This window comes from Lampris incognitus, chromosome 1 (genome assembly GCF_029633865.1).
Source record: "Lampris incognitus isolate fLamInc1 chromosome 1, fLamInc1.hap2, whole genome shotgun sequence".
NCBI classification, from domain to species: domain Eukaryota; kingdom Metazoa; phylum Chordata; class Actinopteri; order Lampriformes; family Lampridae; genus Lampris; species Lampris incognitus.
The window spans coordinates 95,475,637-95,492,859 of record NC_079211.1 but is presented as its reverse complement, the minus strand read 5'-3'; the positions used below and the strand labels follow the sequence as shown (position 1 = coordinate 95,492,859).

The 17,223-nt window shown below is 44.3% G+C and overlaps 1 protein-coding gene across 1 annotated transcript in view; it reads right to left on the bottom strand.

Moving 5' to 3' along the window:
- rab3c (RAB3C, member RAS oncogene family) overlaps nt 1–17,223 on the bottom strand; it is a 32,646-nt gene continuing 15,423 nt past the window's right edge. Inside the window, exons 3-5 of the mRNA XM_056287692.1 lie at nt 15,586–15,704; nt 417–541; nt 1–191 (exon numbers count right to left, since the gene is read on the bottom strand). Of these exons, the coding sequence (XP_056143667.1) occupies nt 1–191; nt 417–541; nt 15,586–15,704 (435 nt within the window). The remainder of the gene's footprint in view (nt 192–416; nt 542–15,585; nt 15,705–17,223) is intronic.

Here is a 17,223-nt window from a genome sequence, read left to right as displayed (position 1 = left end):
CTAACAGTTGCACCCCGGCTGTGGGAGGGGCGGGGCGCTGTCTGTCAGCTTGGCGGTGGGAGCCCCCGTGGTGACGGCCGGGTCGGTGTCCAGGCTCTCGGACATCTTGTCACAGATGAGGTCAACCAGGCGCTCGAAGGTCTGCTTCACGTTGACGTTGTCCTTGGCGCTCGTCTCAAAGAACTCGAAGCCTGAATGCGAGAGAGCACACGAGAGGGACAAAGATGACGGCGAGCGTGGCGGATCGTCGCGTGACGTCGTTTAGCAGCAGCGGCCAGCGTTGCCGCTTAGTTGCACACAGGGGCCAATGAGTGAGAGCCGTGCTAAGAAGACACCACAAACCCCACCCCCACCCCCACCCAGATTATATTCTGGTTTCTGTCGAGCGATGCCACGCATTGCTATCAAAGACTTACCCAGCTGTTCTGCCAGCAGTCTGCCACTGTCCACAGACACCACCCTCTCTTCCTCCATGTCACACTTATTCCCAGCCAGCACCACCTGTGCATTGTCCCATGAATAGGTTTTGATTTGGGTTGACCTGCACACAGTTGAAACGACACAATAGGGACAAAGGAGAAAAACAGATCAAAATCACATATTAGTATTTCCGTGTGCTCTGCGTTGAAAGGGTTGTATTTGATTAGATATTGTGCTTGAGAGACGGACTTGAAAAGGCATTTGCAAGGGGTGGGAAATGGACAAATTGCAAAATGGTGACACTAAACTGCGGTGATTATGGCATTGTATTGAATTCGGGGGGGGGGCAGCCCGGCCGGACCGTCACAGCCGGGACGCGAATCCAGACCTCCCGCACCACGAGCGAGAACGTTAACCAGTCGACTAAAGGATCCGACACGCTGGCCAAGGGCTAACAAGGCTATTGATCCGAGATCGTTATTTTGAGCCACTTCCTCCGGGAAGGGCCTCCCTGGCCGGACCGTCACAGCCAGGGCGCGAACTCGTGTACTCTGCACCGCGGGTGACAACGTTAACCAGTCAACGAAAGGGTCCGACCCGTTAGCCAAGGGCTACCGAGTCTATTCATCGATGCATGTTACACCAGTGTTTGCAGCAGCCTAGCGGTTGGTTAGCTGGCTGCCACGGGAGATTGCGCTGTACCGGTGTCGTTTCGTGTGGCGAGTAAACGGGATTGACTCGACTCGATCTCTCCGTCTCCTCAGCGTTATTACGAAACCCACTGCTTTTCTGGGCACTCTGTCTCTGATTGGCCAGCACTCGTACCCGTTTTCCGCGAACTCTGCCTCTGATTGGCTAGTACTCGTCGCCTCCGTTGGTTAAGGTTAGGGATAGGGTTAGCCAATCAGAGATAGGGTAGGGGCGGGTCTTCCTAGTCTTGCCCAGAAAAGCAGTGGGATTCATAATAACGCGTCTCCTCATCCCTGCACTCCCACCATGTTATGTTTGGCGGACATTACGGTGGACTATGGCGCAAGGGCTTGTGGGAATGTGTTGCTACGTATATAAATACGTGCTCTGGCCCATTACAGCTTAGTCCGCCTCTATGTGGCTCATCTCAGTGGCTTTAGCCTTTCTTCAATCGGGCACAGACAGACAGTGATGTTGTTGCTGAATGTTTTCACAATGTGCTGCTGCATTGGAGAGTGGAGACTATTTGTAAGTAACGTGTGTAGGTGGTTATCAAACACATTTTCTTAAGGAATGTCATGTTAGAAACGTTTTTATCGTTTAAACGTGCGCTCTGCTAGTTAGCAGTTGCAGTTAGCTCAGTTCACTAATGACTTTTTTGATCTGTAGTTTGTTGGGGAGGTTGAGCTGTGTTTCTATACAGTACATTGCTGCTTCATATTTTGGCAGGACTTGTGCATTTATATAGTTACTAGAAGAACCCCGCTACAATGTAGCGGTTTGGTTCTCCACCGGTCTAAATCTCCCTCCTCTTCATCCTGCCAGCTAACCGCCTTCCCCCTGCCCCTAAACCCCCCCCCCACTCCAACTCCCTCCCCCCACATGCTCAGATTCATCTGAAATGCCGAGAAAAGTGGTTTTTAGCCATTTTTTAGAAAATGCATAATTATGCATATTTATTATAATTAGATTTTAATTTTCTGCTATTTTTCAGGTCCTCTCTGGAACAATACCTACCACCCTCCAAAAAAATTATATAGGATCATAAGTGCATTTTTGAAAAAATGCATATATTTTGCATAATGCCAAAACATTTCTAAGGCCCAGAAAAAAGTTTATATAGGTGAAAAAAATCAAAGATGCTCAGAATCATCTGAAATGCCGAGAAAAGTGGTTTTTAGCCATTTTTAGAAAAATGCACATTTTGCATATTTATGCACAATTATGCATAATTTTAATTTTCTGGAATTTTTTCCCTTACTCTCTGAGACAATACCTACCACCTCCAAAAAGAATTAGGATCATAAGTGCTTTAGTTTTCGGTCCCGCTATCTACACTAACACACACACACACACATTACGAACATATATGAGTGCTGTGTGTAATACTTACTGTCAATATGACTATGTTGGAGTTTGTGTACCGATTTATTTGATCAGGAACGCTTCATTTGTCGTTTCACTTCATGCACTTGCGTACATGAAATGAAGCGAAATGCCGTTTCCTCCAACCCACAGCAGTACAATACATAGACAAAAACGCATCCAAAAACTACTGTAAACTACTAATAAGACATGTTAGCCCCTAGCTAACGGGTCTGACCCTTTAGCCGAGCGGTTAGTGACGTCGCCTTGTGGTGCAGTACACCCAATATCGAATCCCGCACCGGCCAAGAAAATGACCGGTTACATTGGTGACAGCGGTGGGATCCGGAAATGTGCAGATCCTCAGAAGTCTCTTCGGAGCGCGGGAATAACAAAGCGCGAGGGCGCACTTCCGGGAGAGGGTGACGACTGTAAACTACTAATAAGACACGTTAGCCCCTAGCTAACGGGTCTGACCCTTTAGCCGAGCGGTTAGTGACGTCGCCTTGTGGTGCAGCACAACTCGTATCGAATCCCGCACCGGGCGAGAAAATAACCGGTTACACGAGGAACCAAGACTTCAGCAAAATGCAGGAAAAGTCGAGCCTTGTGTGTGTACTGGAGGCCTTTCGGATGTTAACTGGCTAGCTTTGCACTAGAGTACCTGCTGCGAGGGCAGTGCCTGTAGTAATGAATGAGTGACTGCGTTTCCAAAGTCCAAAGCGCCCTACTAATCTGACATCACAGTGCTTAACAATACAATAACTGCATTACATTACTGCATCCAAACAATCACTTAAAATATTTTTTGGAGGGGGGGGGGGTCATGAGGTTGAGACGCTGATTACAATTTATATTTTCATTATTATTTCAATTTAAAACTGAGGGTTAGCAGTTTTGATTTTAACAAACTGGCATTTTACTGTGCTTGAATGTTTGACATGGATACCGACTAAAATATGACAGAAATTGGTGATGGATCCCACGTCTGAGCGTTGCATCATGTTCTGTGTGAAGGGATATCTGACAGTGCAGGTTCGCAGCATGAGCTATGGCCCACTGGTGTACTCCGATGCTTTAACAGAAACATTTATTCCTGCACCCCAATGCCAAGATTGTGTGTGTGTTTCAGTGCCAAGATTAGGTGTGAAACGGTACAAAAAAATTACATTTTCATTCAGATTTATAAAAAAACCAAAGCCGCTGAAGTGGAAACATGGAATTCTCCAACCACCCAACGTAATCCGAGAAAATCTCCACCGTGTTGCAGTCTGCCGGAAAGTAGGGCACCTAGCATGGCACCCCAGCAGCTGAACACAGACAGACAGACAGACAGACAGACAGACAGACAGACAGATTGAGAGTGGTGAGAAAGACGGGTTGAGGGAGAGCGAGCAGTGTGGTGCTCGAACTCCTGCTGTCTCTGTCCAACTCTGACTGGTTACACAGGTTCAGGTGTGGGTCGCTTCACATCCGTCTGCTGATGATATTCACTCTGACACCAAACCTAGGTGAAGTCAATGGCTGCCCTGGGTCGCTGTCAGCATCAAGTCTTGCAGTGCTACACGTGCACATTATACGCGAATACAAGTCGACAGGGAATCTAATGTTTTCAGGTGTGTGTGTGTGTGTGTTTTCTGTGATGTGAGGAGAGAACGGGACAGAAAAAAAGGAAAGATTAGGCTGTGTCAGGCTGTATACCTGTACAGGATCTCATCATTTACCCACGAGGCTATTTTCAATTTGTTTACAAAGGTTTTGTGGGTGGTTATGGCTACCTTGCGTTAGGGCAGCTTATAATTATGTTTCCCCGCTTCCTCTCTTTATCACAGACAGGAAATGAGTATGTCCGAAGCTTATTCAGGCATAGTCAGGGAAGGAGCCGTTGCCATAGGAACTGCTATTTTTTTCCTACAACCTTGTCTCGTGGAACAAGGCGCAGAGAACATGGAATTGAAGTCGGTGGCAAAAGCAAAAAAAAAAAGCAAAAAAAGGAAGGGCTACAGTTTTGTGAAGGAAAAAGACAAGCTCTTATTCTGTCTGTTACTATGTGATTTGCACATGGACTGGTGGAGTAAGCTCCCAGTTAACTTAAGGATTTCAAAGCCGCCAGCACAAGAGCCGACTTGAAATAGACTTGACGAGACAGTCCCCCTTCAGTATTACGTTAGCGTAGAAAAGTCTCTCTCTCTCTCTCTGCTCAGCACTGGCTTCTTCCATTATTGCATGCAATGGAAATAAGAGATGAGCAGACATGTAGTACTGCCTGCTGGGGTGGGCGCAGCAAGTCGCTGATGGTTTCATCCTTCCATCCATTATCTTAACCGCTTAGCCTGCTCTCAGGGTCAGGGGATGCTGGTACCTATTCCAGCAGTCATTGGGGGTCAGGCGGGGAGACACCCTGGTCAGGCCATCACAGGGCCCCCACACACACACATTAATTCCTAGGGACAATTTAGTATGGCCAATTCACCTGACTTACCTGTCTTTGGAGTGTGGGAGAAAACCGGAGGCCCCCGGAGGAAATTCCCGCAGACACAGGGAGAACATGCAAACGCCACACAGAGGATGACCTGGGATGACCCACCAAGGTTGGACTAACCTGGGGCTCGAACCCAGGACCTTCTTGCTCTGAGGCAACCACGCTAACCACTGTGCCACCCTGCCACCCCTGATGGTTTCAGTCATGCCCAAATGAACAACTGAACCTCAAATGGGCGTTTGAGGATGTCAGATAGTCGTAACTAGGGCTGGGAACCGAACTTCGGTACTTTTATGGCACCGATGGAATTGCTTCAGTATTACCGAGTATTGAAAAACTTCTTGTCTTTCGGTACCTGAGGAGTTAATCTCATTATCAAGAGCTAATGATGCTGTTGGTGATTGGCTGTCTAACGTTACACGGCACGCGCCCAGAGATGGGCTCATGTGATGCATGTGTGTCTGTGATGCTGATTACAGAGTGGGTCACAACAGTGTAAAAATGCCAAAGAAATCAAAAGTGTGGCTTCATTTTACCCGGCAGGATGCCGACAGTGCACAGTGCAATATATGCCAAAAAGTCATCATTGCCAAGACCGGCAACATGACGAATTTGACGAGACACTTGAACATGCATGGAATAAATTTAAGAGCAAAATGTTGCTCGGTATTTAACTGCATGCAGAAGAGCAGGTTGCAGCCATCTACAAGTCCACCAGAGTCTCCCTGAAAATCTCTGCAACCGGATTCCCCCTCGTCCGGGGTTACTGAGGATGGCGCATTGTCTGGGATTTTAGCAGGTAACGTTTAGCAAACATAAAAAAATTTGGCTAACTTGTACATGGTTGTTTACTAAAGTTAACATTACTGCAATAGGTGTGCCACGGTCACTTATACTGGGACCCATGTAACATTAGATATTGTTTGTGTGTAGCTTTAGTTTAGGGCTATAAGATAGCTAGCTAAATCAAAAGCTGAAATGCATTAGATTGGCAGTAACTGATACAAGTTAGCTTGTTCAAATGTGATTATTCATTAGGTCGGCTGGCTAAAAAGCTCAGCTGTCTTTTTCTCTTCAGCCTCTGCCCCTGTCCATCCTGGTGTGGAGACAATGCCAGTGAGTTTCAATCCATTCATACTGGCAGAAAGAAGAAAAATTTCCATGGAAACAAGATGAGTGCCACAGGGCAGTCACCAACTTCATTGTTAAAGGTTTGCTGACTTTTTCTGCAGTGGAGGCTCCATGGTGGAGGTAAGTGAGCTGTAAAGGGTGTTGTAACTTAAAGGTAGTTGGCCTATAGCCCAGGTAATCTTTTAGCCTAGATAATGTTTTTTGACTTTTGTAGTAAGTAGGCAATATTAATGCAACCACATTAATACAACTATTGCTGATGTTTTGTGTTCTAATGTCAATTATAGGGAGATGATAAGAACCCTCAACCCCAAGAATCAGTCCCCCAGCAGAGACATGCTGTCAAATACACTCATAACTACATGGTATGCAGTAGAGAAGGAAAATGTCAAGAGAGTTGCAAGACGTCAGGGATGTGGCTGTGACTGCTGATGGGTGGACCAGTGTGGCACAGGGCCCACTACTTGACAGTTTCAGTCCACTATATGAAAAAGGGTTCCATGAAGGAGAAAACCCTGCATACAAGGGCAGTGTACACATCCCAGACAGAGGATGTTAGAGCAGAGGAGATAGGAGATATTCTGGATGAATTCAGCGTAAAGGACAAAGTAGCTGCCATCATTGCAGACAATGCAGCAAATATGGACATGTTGCTGATTACAGCGTGGGTCGCAACAGTGTAAAAATGCCAACGAACTCAAAAGTGTGGCTTCATTTTGTCCGGCAGGATGCCGACAGCGCGCAGTGCAATATATGCCAAAAAGTCATCATTTGCAAGACCGGCAACACGACGAATTTGACGAAACACTTGAACATGTATGGAATAAATTTAAGAGCAGAATGTTGCTCCATGTTTGATTGCATGAGGAAGAGCAGGTCACAGCCATCTAAAAGTCCACTAAAGCCTCCTTCAAAATCTCTGCCACCGGATTCCCCTTCGTCCGAGGTTACTGAGGGTGGTGCATTGTCTGGTATTTTAGCAGGTAACGTTTAGCAAACATAAATAATTTGGCCAACTTGTACATGGTTATTTACTAAAGTTAACGTGACTGTACACATGGTGGAGCGATTCCTGGAGCAGTTTCCTGCCATCCAGGCAACGTCCATGGACCCTCGGATCAAGAAATCAATGGAAAAGGACAGGTATTGTAGAGAAGGGTGGACATTAATATTAGCTTATTCCATTATCAGTGTGAACTATTGTGCTCATAAGACTGTATTCTAGCTAATAAAACAATGTGTACATTTTTTCAGACTGGAGAGACTTCCTGATAATGATTATAGAAAAGCAGAACAGTTTGTCAGAGTTATGAAGATACTTTATACTTCAACCATCTACATCTCTGCTGAAAGGAGTCCAACCCTGGGTCAGATTCTGCCCATCTTGGGGAAACTCCAGCACCACTTCACAGTTACTGATGAGGACTCCTCCTTTACACAGACCATCAAGGACAAGGTCTGGGGTGACTTCTCAAAACGATACCAAGTATGTCGTGAAATCCTATTGATTTCTCAGTTGTTTTCATTAGGTATACTCAAAGACCTCACTACTATACTATGGTTTTGTCTTGCAGGACGAGAGCATCAGTCAGTTCTTGGAGGAGGGCACAGCCTTCGACCCAAGATTCAAGACCAAAGTGGCAGATGGAGTGTGGACCAGACTAGAGGAGGAGCTGATGACTAGGACCTCACAACAAATGTTTATTGGTAATCTTGTACTACTCTTCCATTGTAGACCAATATGTCCCCCATAATCTATTGAATACAGAATAAAGGTGAACTGGCCCAGGCCCAGCAGTTGGAACAGGACCTTGGAGAGACAGCTGGTGAGCGTGATCACAACTCATCAGATGAAGACAGTACAGTTACAGTAGCAACACTGGTAAAATATATACTGACATCCTGTTTCCCCCCCCCCCCCACTTTATTTACAGTATAAAATTAACTTGTTTGCATCTACCCTGATAGTGTCTTATTTTTTCTTTTTTGTTTGCAGAAGCAGCCAAAGCTCTCTGCCCTTGAGGAGCTATTTGCTGAAGAGGACATGGCAATTGAAGTAAGAACACAGGACATTGTCAGCACTGCAGAGAAGGTTCAGGAAGAGATACAGCGCTACAGAGGTCTATCATCTACCCTAACATTCGGGAATCCAGTGACCTGGGGCCTCATTCATCAAGCATTTGTACATACAAATTTGTTCTTACATACCCATGGAATTTTTTAGCCCTCCAAATTGTCTGGCAGGCACCAGCAAAGCCTCGTGGTTATCTGTAATTCCTTCCCCCTAACATCTATTGTCTACCTCTTGCAACTTGCAAGCAGGGCTCGAAATTAACGATGTCCCGGGGACAGGGGCGGATCTACGGGGTGGCAAGGGGTGGCAGCTGCCACCTCTGGGACACAGTCTTGCCACCCCTGTTGCCACCCCATTTATAAATCAGATAATATGTTTTTAAAGTATATTTTATGTACATGCATGGTGAAGGTTAATGAGACCCGCACCAAACTCATCTCAAACAGAAGTCGCCGATTTAGAATCCCCCTCCCCCTCACAGGCGCAGATCTACAGGGTGGCAAGGGGTGGTAGGTGCCATCTCTGGGACACAGTCTTGCCACCCCAGGAAAAAATCTCTAGATCCACCACTGCCCAGGGACCATAAAAAATCCTACTGGGACACAAATATATTTTGTCTGGGACAATTCCGGGACAGTGGGAAAAAAATGTCAAAGTAAACTTCGAAATAGGCGTTATTTGCAAAGTCGTTAATTATGAGTATCTAGACGTTACTTTGTCATTTGAATAATTTGATAAAAACGCGTGAACGGTGAAACTAGAGAAGGCTTACGTTCTTGCGGCACCTCACCATGGGGCAGTCAATCGCCTGTTCGTGCAAATCATAGAATGCATTCTATGTCATCCACCCTGCCAGTGGCTGCTGCTTGACTTGTGCCAATGCAACATTCATAGAGCCAGAGCGATGGACCATCATCATCGACAGTTAAAAGAAGAAGAAGAAAGAAATGCTGAGGTGGTTGAATAAACAGCCCCCTGATGCAAGCCCCAATACCGCCGCCTCCGGAAACGATGACGTCCCAAGTCCTGGTCATCATTCATCATCTTCCCCTGTGGTAAGTTAGTTGTCTTAACTGTCAATGTTGGCTAGTGCTCAGCGATAGCTAACACTAGCAACTGAAATGTGCCTTACAATGCATAGCAGCTACAAATGTCCTAAAATGCGGCCTCGTGTTCTTTTGATGTTTGCGAAAAATTCTGTGAAATACAGTTGATCAGAATAAGAGGTGTAGCCTATACTCAGTGGTGGATCTAGAGATTTTTTCCTGGGGTGGCAAAGGGGTGGCAAGACTGTGTCCCAGAGGTGGCAGCTGCCACCCCCTTGCCACCCTTTAGATCCGCGCCTGTGAGGGGGAGGGGGGATTCTAAATCGGCGACTTCTGTTTGAGATGCGTTTGGTGCGGGTCTCATTGACCTTCACCATGCATGTACATAAAATATACTTTAAAAACATATTATCTGATTTATAAATGGGGTGGCAACAGGGGTGGCAAGACTGTGTCCCAGAGGTGGCAGCTGCCACCCCTTGCCACCCTGTAGATCCGCCCCTGCCTATACTATCATTTTTGTATTTTCTTTGTTCAGTCAGTCAGTCAGATCGGTTGCCGATTAGAAAGGGGGTCGCAAGGTGATTTTAGTTTGTCAGTCAACTCCGGTATGAGAATAATGTGTCATGTTAAGAGAGAGTAATGTTCCAGTTGTTGTAGTTTTTGTGTCTGGCTAATCGCCCAGTAGATTTTGCACGCAGAAGCAAGGCTACAATTGAATGTGCATGTCTGCATTTCTTTTGGATCGGGGCTCCCCCAACAGGCCGAAAAAAATACGCGTATTTCTGTTGAAACCAAAGACTAAAATAAATAATGCTGTAGAAAAATATCGAAATGACTAAGTTTATAATGCTCATGTACAAATGTTGCGTTTCACCACTTTTGTAATAACGGTGCTTCTACAATTGATAATGTTTTTGTCTTCTACATCTATATTAAAACAAAAGAGGGGTCTGGCTCAAAGACATCATCGGGGCTTTAAGACAAAGTTTTATACAACATTATACCATACTATGTTATATTATTATAACATGAACATGTGTTTTGTCTTAAAAACTAAATTCAGGAGCTGCGAGTGTCCAAGGATGGAGGAGGCTATGAGGCAAAGAGGAAGTGGCTTCCTGAATGGAGGCAACAATACCCCTTTGCCGAGTTTGATCCAGCCGCCCAAATTATGTACTGCTCAACATGCAGATCCTTCCCAGCAAAGGCCAAAGACAGTTAAATCCTGCTGCAAGAGGTAGAGGCAATAGTGACCAACATTTGAGATCGTCCTGTAACCGGGTTAAAAGACAGGTGAAATTAAACTTAAGTCCTCAAATTTATCTCTTACTTGAATGCTGATGTATATGAAGCCATGTGGGGCAATCTTGAATGGGAAGTTATGCAGAGGGTAGTTATGTGCTGCTACATTTAAAGGAAATGGTTCACTTTTATCCAGACTAATTTTACAACCTGATATGGCCAAATGAAGTGAGTATGTCCAATGTGGCTGGGATAGATATGGAGCGGTTGGATGGGTATAGAAGTAAATCATCGGCGTAAAGTGAAATCTTCTGTTCGGAACCACTCCTAATTACACCTGTTGTGCGAGGGTCTGACCAAAGCGTGATGGCCAGCGGCTCAATAGTGCTGTCGAACAAAAGCGGACTCACCCTGCAGCCTTGCCAGGTGGAGCAGTGTAGGGAGAACTGTTCTGAGCAGGTATTGTTAGTATTAACTGAAGTTGTTGGAGATGCATAAAGCTGCTTTACCCAGGCAACAAAATTCTCTCCAAACCCAAACTTCTCCAGTGTATAAAAAAAAAAGATACCTCCACTCCACCCAGTCAAAGGCTTTTTGCACATCAAGCGAAATCACAGCTTCTGGTACATTTGAGGAGGAGGGATTATATACTACATTGAGGAGACATCTTGCATTGAAAAAAGGCATGACTGTTTTGGATGAACTCCGTCTGATCTGGGGACATGATAATGGGAAGGACAGCTTCTAAACACGTAGCCAATAATTTGGATAGAAGCTTTAGGTCTACAGATAGCTTGCACAGGATAAAGGGTCTTTATATTTTCTTTAATAATAATGAAATGAAGGCTTGGGTAAGTGTTGGGAGCAATCTGAGTGAACGGTCTAATCCCGGGCACTTCCCTGATTGCATTGAGTAAGCAGCTCATCTATGGGATTGGTTCCTCCAGCTTCTTGGCTGCTTCAGGGCTTATCTTAGATATTTCTAGTGAGTCAAAGAAATTATCGAGAGAAGAAGAATCAGGGTTTTGTTCAGATGTATAGAGAGAGGTAATAGAGCTGTTTAAAATGTTAATCGTTTAAGATCTGTTGTTAGGCCCGAGTGGGTCTGAATTTGAGGAATCTGACCGGTGGTTGATGCTTGTCGTAATTGATGGGTAAGTAATTTGCTTGCTCTATCCCCGTGTTCATAATAAGCACATTTGGATTTAAATAATTGGTCTTCCACTTGAGCCGAGGAGAGAATGTCAAATTCTGCTTGGAGGGAGAGGTGCTGTGTGTGTGTGTGTGTGTGTGTGTGTGTGTGTGTGTGTGTGTGTGTGTGTGTGTGTGTGTGTGTGTGTGTGTGTGTGTAACTTTGTTAAAAGAAACACTCAACAGTAGGGATAGTGCTCAACAATTAAGGAGCAAAATAATCCAGTTAAGTAAATTCTCTATGTTGACAGCTGATGATTGCTTATGGCATGAAACAGGCTTGTACTGTCTCATAGATAATTTACTTGACCAACTGGATGATGGGGAGGCAGCATAGATGTCTAAGTGGCTTACTTGCATAGTCATATGAATATTTTTTTCCTAAGTTTCCCTCATATGCACGATATGAAATTATTTCCCCTCTTAAATATGCCTTCAATGTTTCCCATAACAGCGATGCGAAGAGTATTTTATTAACCACAATGAAAAAATCAATTTGACTCGATACAAAATTAAAAAGGTCCTCATTTGACAACAAATGAGTATTTAGGTGCCAAGGAGGAGGAGTACTGTCATATTCTTAAACACTCAACTCCAGTAGTACTGAGGAGTGGTCTGATAAAACAATAGCATAATAATAAGGTGTGGTGGACTTGAGAGAAGAAAGAATATTGTCTCCCAGATGGATTAAGAAACTGTCAGGGATCTGAAACATTAAATTCACCCATAAAAGATTGAATAGTCTAGGCAGACCTTGAGGGTACACTATTTCTGGTGGAGGAATGATCTAATTTAGGTTTGAACCAACAATTGAAGTCCCCCCTCCAGAATGAGTAATTTAGAGAACAGTGAGTGGGAAAAAATTCTCATTATCTCAGTCAGGGCCATAGATATTGGCCAGGATCAGTTGAATGCCATAGAGCTGCCCAATGACAAACACACACCTCTCATTTGGGTCCGTAAAAATATCAGAACAGGTTAAATTAATTGCTTTGCGAATTAAAGTGCTCTTCCTCTGCATTTCCCTTGGAATGATGAACAATATACTTGACCGACCAATCTCTTCCATAGTTTGACATGATCAGCTGATTTTAAGTGCATCTCCTGGAGGTAGACAACGTCATTGCCTTGGTGCTGGAGATGGTGGAGCACTTTGCTGCATTTAGTTGGTTGATTTAAGCCTCTATTGTTTCAGCTGCTAAACTCATCTTCATCAGGGTGCAGGGTTTTGTTGCGTACTGCACTCATGGTGTCAATTTTCCATGCAGCAGCTGACATTGTAGGTCCCCAAAGTACAAAAGTGTGCTTAATACGTGAAATATGTTATGTAAAATATTCGCTCAACAAGTGTCATAAAATTGTGCCAGTGAATAAAAATTTGTCAAAACTTCTCAGAGCAGCTAGGAGGACACGTCCACCATATTTTATGCCAACCCGGAAGTCCACAGTATATCATTCTTTTAATGTAAGCGACAAATCTGAAATGAACATTTTAAGGTGCAGATACACCGGATCCATTGACGGATGTCAAGTCGACGGGTCCTATTCATTTTTTGTGGAGAGCAGGAGAACCAGCCGCGCCGTGCATGATGAGCTGACAGGCCATTTGCCGTATCTGAATTTGCATAAACGAGACTCGACCTCAACTTTATGCAAATAAATCCGTCCAGCGCAACACACCCAGGTCACAAAACTCAAATCACACTGTCAAACTAGGCAGTGCTGATCAAATGTAAATCAAGATTATGTTACCTAATTGCCCATTTCTCACCTTAAATGTTTTCAGAAACATATTGTAACAATCACAGATGACTAGACTCGCTAGCCCTTGGCTAGTGGGTAGGACCCTTTAGTTGACTGGTTAGTGCAATTGCCCGTGGTGTGGGCAACCCAGGTTCGCGTCCCAGCTGCGGCGGTTCCCGGCTACCCGCTGAATATGCGACGTTGGTATCAGAAGTGGGATGATGAGACCGTGAGGCCATCGGAAGCGCATGTGCCCAGAGGCGTGAAGGAACTGGTATGGCGAAGGAGGAGGGTAGTGTAACAACCACGGATGACTAGACTCGCTAGCTAGTGGGTAGGACCCTTTAGTTGACTGGTTAGTGCAATTGCCCGTGGTGCGGGCAACCCAGGTTCGCGTCCCGGCTGCCCGCTGAATATGCGACATTGGTGTCAGAAGTGGGATGATGAGACCGTGAGGCCATCGGAAGTGCATGTGCCCAGAGGCGTGAAGGAACTGGCATGCTGAAGGAGGGGGGGTAGTGTAACAACCACGGATGACTAGACTCGCTAGCCTTTGGCTAGTGGGTGGGCCCCTTTAGTTGACTGGTTAGTGCAATTGCCCGTGGTGCGGGCGTCCCAGCTGCGGCGGTTCCCGGCTGCCCGCTGAATATGCGACATTGGTGTCAGAAGTGGGATGATGAGACCGTGAGGCCATCAGAAGCGCATGTGCCCAGAGGCGTGAAGGAACTGGTATGCCGAAGGAGGGGGGTAGTGTAACAACCACGGATGACTAGACTCGCTAGCCCTTGGCTAGTGGGTGGGACCCTTTAGTTGACTGGTTAGTGCAATTGCCCGTGGTGTGGGCAACCCAGGTTCACATCTCGGCTGCGGTAGTGCCCGGCCGCCTCCTGAATTTGCTACAATATTTTAGAGTGAAATGAGAAAGTTTGTGACCCAGCTGACATGTTGAATACAGACAAACGAAGACCAACATAACCAACCAAAACAGACAACCCACTGGCCGGCACGTTCAGTGGTCCGGTGCGTCCAGATGCATCTTTGCCGGATTCTGTGCATCTGCACCTTTAGGAGTGCAGTAATGATTCAGATACCTCCCTATTGATGTAATCCCGCTCCCCGGATGTAAATCGATGAGCGTATAATGAGTAATAACAAATTTAAATCGGAACACAACTATGTTTCACAGGCTCAAGATAAAATTCACCTGTGTTTTACAACAGTTTCCCCGTTGCACAGTCAGTATAGGAATGTGCTTCTGGTAGAGTTAGGCTCCTAACCTAGAAACCCAGTTTCTGTGCCTGATTGAATATAGCACTCCAGTACTTGTTTGTGACATGAATGCATCATCTTAAATCAACAACATTTGGGGTTGGCTCAGTCTTTTGCAGTCTGGCTTGCTACAGTATGTGACTCATGAATGGACTGTAGCCATGACCTTGACAGGTTTTACACAGAACCCTATGACAGAGAGCCATAACTGCCTACATACAAGCCCGTTGTACTCATAACAGGCAAGATGCGACATAATTCTGGAACAGAGAGAAGGAAGCAGAAGGATAGAAAGCAGAGGATGGAGGAAGAGAGAAATTAAGCTGACCTATATCAAACAGTGAAATCAATACCATACCATTAGGTGAGGAGATACAGATGGAGGGTATTGTCAACGGTTTGGCTCTGTTTTCTCAGAGGAAGAAACTAGTGGGTAGGATGTTGTCTCATTACATTACGGAGAGGAACAGTTCTTTGATACAGTATGCTGATCTAGTGCATGCAGTCGTGGGGATGGATAAAGTTAGTATTGACTATCATTAGTCTGCTGAATAAAAAGGTTGAGAAAAAATGTTCATGTAAAACGGGAAAGCATGGCACAGCAGGTAGAGTGGGACATTTAGTAATCAGAAGATCGCCGGTTCGATCGCCGGCTCCTCCAGACTGTTGAAGTTTCCTTGTGCAAGACACTGAACCCCTAACTGCACCTGATAGGCAGATTGGTGCCTTGGATGGCAGCCTCCACCATCAGTGTGTGAATGTGTATGTGAACGGGTGAACGTGAGGCATGCATTGGAAAGCGCTTTGAGTGGTTGGTAGACTAGAAAAGCGCTATATAAAGTCGGTCCATTTCCAGTTTATAAAATAAAAATCGATCAGGGCGATCACGAGCAATGCCTCCAGCATGAGTAGAGCTCAAAGCGACTCACCAGTCCTGCACGGCACCAAAGGACTCCTCGTTGGTGATGTCATACATAAGGATGAACCCCATGGCCCCACGGTAGTAGGCAGTGGTGATGGTCCTGTACCGCTCCTGGCCTGCTGTGTCCTACACAGAAAACGTCCCCATTAAAACAAGCATTGTTGTTAGATGGCTACATGACAGTATCACTGACTATCTCTGAAGATAAATTTCATTATTATTATTATTATTGGTTTTGTTGATATTGTTAAATAATTTGTTTTTTTATGTCCTTTGCAAAACTTATATTTTTCATATCTTCATTATGGGCATATTATAGCAATTGTCATGTTATCTGCTTCACTGGCTTGCACTGATAAGATACCAAAATGTCTTCTGATAGGCCTGATGGATTTTTTCCCCCTTTCCCCAGTTTATCACGTTTGGCTCTTAAAATTACAATCCTAAAGATTGTTATTTTAGTTTAATTTATTGACATCTGCAGCGATTCATTGTAATTTCCGTGGTAATTTGTGTTTGAGCACTCCAAATTCTTGAAACCAGAGTCGAAACAAGAGTTGCCATCGCTGTTACATCAGCAACATCCCCACCACCAGAAGAACAAAATTAACATGGGTTAACCCTGGACTTTAGCTGCTGATGAAAATGTTCTAAAATATGTTTGTAAGAGTCTTTCAGAAGGCTTTTTCTGGCATTTCTGCTTCTAGCCAAAACAACTATGCTACTTCATCGTCAAACCTGCCGTCTTTACCATTTGTCTTCTACACAGAAGATGTGAAACACTATCCACAATGTTATCGGGCAAATTCCACCTGATAGTAAATGTTAAAATTATCAGTTAAAAAGGCATTCATTGTTTATTCATTCATGGACTAGTTATAGTTTTAAAAACAACGTCAATAACACGTATCGAAATTGACATTTGTTTGCATGTAAATCATCAGGATTGTACATTAGCCTCAAGTTTTTCTGTAAAAAAAAAAACAAAAGATATTTGACATTTGGTGGGATGAACTTTGGGGTGACACATCCTGTTGGTGATAGGACTTGATAAATAGTCATTGGCAGCCGATAACATAATATTTGGAAAGTAAAACACCTACACAGTACCTTGGACATCAGTCTAACAAGTATGCTTAGAAATGTCTATGCAAATATCACATCTTTGAGTTGAAGTGGGTTAATCTACCATTTACAGGGTAATCAAATAAACGATGAAGAATTAACATTTTTACATTTCCTTTAAACTTTGAAATATCAAATTTTCAGCTTTTCTTTGATGTTGTTTTTCATTCCTATTTCGTGCTTTCAAATCTGCTTTTCTTTAATGCTGATTTCCACTCCTATTTCATTTAAATTGATCTTTAGTGAATTTTAGAAAATTGCTCTGCAACGTTGACAGTGATGTCAATGCATTATCATAATCAATATTAATATTATCATATTCTCTGTGACTTAATATTTTCTATAGCCATCATTACTGTTATTATTTTTTAGACTTTATCTATAGGTTTTAAATATAATACAAAATTATGCACAAAGATATCTCGTCAACAGTGTTATTTCAGACAGCAGACAAAAAAAGTACCGTTTCAGAGGGTATTACACATCCTAATAATCTCAGTAGTCATAGTAAAAATAAACA